The 3,829-nt window shown below is 43.8% G+C and overlaps 1 protein-coding gene across 1 annotated transcript; it reads right to left on the minus strand.

The window, feature by feature from the left end:
- Window positions 1-2,077: 2,077 nt before the first annotated feature.
- Window positions 2,078-3,394, minus strand: LOC121969404 (zinc finger protein ZAT1-like). Its single transcript, XM_042519501.1, has one exon. It carries the CDS (start codon window positions 3,143-3,145, stop codon window positions 2,246-2,248), a length of 900 nt encoding a protein of 299 aa, XP_042375435.1. The 5' UTR covers window positions 3,146-3,394; the 3' UTR covers window positions 2,078-2,245.
- Between the last annotated feature and the right edge of the window lie 435 nt (window positions 3,395-3,829).

A 3,829-nucleotide genomic window follows, 5' to 3' on the forward strand; every position in this document is an offset into this window, starting at 1 on the left:
AAAAATTTTACCAGAAATGTGAGGTTTGTATTTTGATATTTTAATTTCATTTAAAGATTACTCTTCTCTTTATTCAAATAATATTGTATATAATATTAGAAATTATTTATATGATATTTATAAAGAATATATTATAAAATATGGAATATAACCTAATATTTTTTAAACATAAAATAATAATAGTAGTAATTTAAAACTTATAAAAATATACATTTTATAAAAAAAAAATTGAACGAAATGTCCACAAATATCCTCAAGTTTCATACCTAAACTTAAGAATTATTTTACGATTTATTTTTATTTTAATGAGCAGCTAACGAAGTAGATTTTGATGTTTTAAAGTAGTGGTCACAGAAGGTTCAAAGTTTTCACATCCTCTCCATGATCGCTAAAGAAATTTTAGCTTGTCTAGTATCAACCGTTGTAGTGGATCAGACGTTTAGTATCGACAGTAATATATTGGATAAACGATGATCGACTTTGTCTCTCAATTTGTTGGAAGCTCAAGTATTACTTGACGATAGGACCAGGGTAAAAAAAATTTCAAATAATATAACTTTTAAATAACGAAGTCGAAAAATTTGATACCAAGTGAACAAATACTACGGAAATAAAAAATGGAAATAAATAACTATGTCACTTCATAAGATAAAAACAATAAAAATTTTAAAAAATTAGGTGGACTTTAATTTTCTTATATCTTACAAAAAAAAAAAAAATAGATAGACAAATTAAATAGGTGCAAGTCAATTTTTATTTTTTATTATTTTTAATATACTAATTTTGAACGACGATAAATTGTGCATAAACGGTGAACTAGTGGGTCGGGTTGTTAGGTGTACTGAAACTTAAAAACAGTTAGGGAGATGACTTCATTCCCCAATTTCATTCCTAAGCATTTCCCCAACTTGTCACTGTCGTAGTCAATTCGGAAGGCATGATACTTCTCAATTGCAAGCAGTACGCTCTTGTATCAAAAATAGTAAATTATTCTTAAAATAAATTTATTAATTTGTATGCTTATATCAATTTTATAATCACAATTCTCAATATTTCAGCTTGCTCTCATCATGCCTTCCACCACCTGCTCCTCCTCCTCCTTCTCCGGCGGTGCCGTCCACGCTGCTGCTTCTCACTAATCTTACTTCGGACCCACTCAGGCCACATGCATTTCCCTAACTCCGTAAGCAATCGCCAACAGTAGAAGTGTTTTTGGACTTGTTCTTCTCCACTCAGTCTACATATCTAGACAAGTTAATAGACCCTCGCCACCAAAAATTAGGCCGCTGTGCATTTCGGCAATTCATCGAACAATTGGCGTGCACATCATGGATCGTCGCAGTTAACCATCATCGGCTCGCTCGGTCGCAAGTGGCCGACATCCCCGTCAACGATTCCCAACATCGATGGCGTACTTTTAGGCAATCAGCATAGATGCCGTATACCTTTGACTCGGTAAAGAATCCATGCTGGAGTGAAAACGAATACTGTAACTGGAGCGAGCAGAGCCCTCCAGCCGTGCTTGGTGGTTGGAGCTGATCATCATGTGAAGGTCATGCGGCGTTGGCTTGGCTTGGCTTGGCTTGGCTTTAAGCTTCGTGATGAGCTCTCTGTCTTAGCATGTGAAGGTGGGAGAATGATTTGGCTTTAAGCTTTGTGGACTCTGGAACCTGATGATGGAGAATCTTGACGTTGTCATGGGGTGAAGTGGAGTTCAAGCGATGGGGAATAGTTTGCACACTGTCTTGTGGTTAGTGGTAAGTGGCTGTCCGGGAAGAGCAGCATCAATGGTGCCACCACCACTCGCCAAAGGGAGAGGTGAGTGAAAGGCAGCAATGATGAAGAGGAGGAGTGATTAAGCAGTTAAGTACAGTGCATGCATGCAGAAGCAGTGGAGGAGAAACAACAAAACAGCTGTAAGTGCACCTGTTCCACCTAACCCACGCCACACTTCTTCCTCGTGTCTCAGTCACAGAGCACCACCAGCTTTGAGTTGCTGGCTGTCTAGTGTTTAGTCACTGCAACGATTTGAAGGGTAATTTACGGAAGGAGACTAACCTACTGTTGATTTTAGTGATAGACGAAACTGGATTCACTGAAACAGCAAAAGAATGCGATAAAAGTATGAACTTGATGTAAGAGACTTCGACGATGAAGTTTTTTTTTTCTTGATGGAATTTCACGTTTAGCGCAGCAGAATTTGCCCCCAATTGCTCTGAATTGGTGTCTTTTTTGTGTGCTCGCTTCACTTGCTTGCCAAATCTATCGCCACGGAGAGCGCCGAGAGCTCCGCCTCTCCCTCGAGCGGAGCGGGGAGGTTGAGATCTATTCTGGTTCTGGTCTCGTTGTTGTTTGAAGCCGCTGTGGTTGCTGCGGGGAAGGCGGAGTGGGGACTAGGAAGATGAGTTTCGAGCGAAGCGGTTGTGGCGATGGCGGCGGAGGAGGAAAGGTGGGATCTTTTGTGGCCGCCGAGGGCCTGACCGGAGCGGAACACCCGGTTGCAATAGGGGCATTCCCAGAGCTTTGCTTCTTGTCCATGGGCGGCGGCGCCGCTGCCGGAGAAATCCTCATCGGGAACTGACACGTGTTTCATGCCGCCCATCTTGTGGCCGCGGTGGGCTTTTTGGGAATGGCAAGCCGCCGCCCAGCTCGTCCCGCACTGGAACTCCATCAGTCGCCTCGACGGTGATCTGGATCCGCCCCCATCCTCCCCGACCTCGCACTCTTCTCCTCCTCCATCGCCGCCTCCGGATTGCGGCTCGCCCTTCGCCTCGCGCCTCGACCACGCATCGCGCGACAGCATCACCAGCCAGCGGGCGACGTCCTCCTCGGCGGACCCATCGGACACGGAGCTGTGCGGCTCATCCCCCACGTCGACGCCTCGGAAGCGCTTCGGCCTGCGGTTCAGCGACGACTCGGCGTCGCTCTCGCGGGAGGACGACAGCTCAGCGCTCAGCCTCCTCCCACTCTCCCCGCCGCCCGCGCACCCCTTCGCGGGAGGAAGGGAGGACGAGGAAACCGAGGGGGAGGGAAGGAAACGGCGGCGGCTGGCCTTGGCTACCACAGAGTGAGACCGCATGTGGCCGGCGAGGGCGCGGCCGCTGGCGAAGCGGCGATAGCACTGCTTGCACCTATGCTTCTCCATGCTTCCCCAATCAAAAAGCCGAGATCTTGAAAAACCTTCCGGACCAATTTCACTGTTCCATCATCAGAAACAGAGCACCAGAGGAACAAAGTTGGACGCGGTGATGACTGAGAAGGAGAAGCCTCCTCCTCTCTGCCAACTAAAAGCCACAGGAGGAAGGAAGAGAATTAGCAAACAAAGTCAAGAAACACTAGAAGAAGAGAGTTAATGCAAGATGAAGTGTGAGCTGTTGCTTCTCTTGTAAAAGTTAATCAGACAAATTAATGGATATTAAGATATCAACCATGCTTTATATCCAATTTATAAAAATATAAATAATAATGCAAAATAAAAGAGAATAAATGATAATAATAACTCATGACCACATACCAAAACGAGTTTCCCAACCATTTGCTACTTGTCATAAGAATGTTGATAGGTAACTAACACTCAGTTAGGATTAGGAAGGAATCTGCAGGAGAGCAATCAGATATGTGTGGCAAGGAGCAAAAAATGAGGAGGTAGGGAGGTGGCTAAATTAGTCAATTCACTACTGCATGTATTATAATCTACTTATTAAAATATATCGACATGCATCAGATCTTCAATAATGACAGCTCAATATTGCTTAATTTTCTTCTTCATTGGACAGAGCATTTCACATATAGATTAAAAAGAGTTGGTAATACCATTTACTTTTTCTCA

The sequence above is a fragment of the Zingiber officinale genome, chromosome 4A (genome assembly GCF_018446385.1).
Source record: "Zingiber officinale cultivar Zhangliang chromosome 4A, Zo_v1.1, whole genome shotgun sequence".
NCBI classification, from domain to species: Eukaryota; Viridiplantae; Streptophyta; class Magnoliopsida; order Zingiberales; family Zingiberaceae; genus Zingiber; species Zingiber officinale.

Excerpts from the sequence above, each read along its gene's own strand:
- LOC121969404 (XM_042519501.1), bottom strand. The coding sequence starts at position 3,145 with ATGGAGAAGCATAGGTGCAAGCAGTGCTATCGCCGCTTCGCCAGCGGC.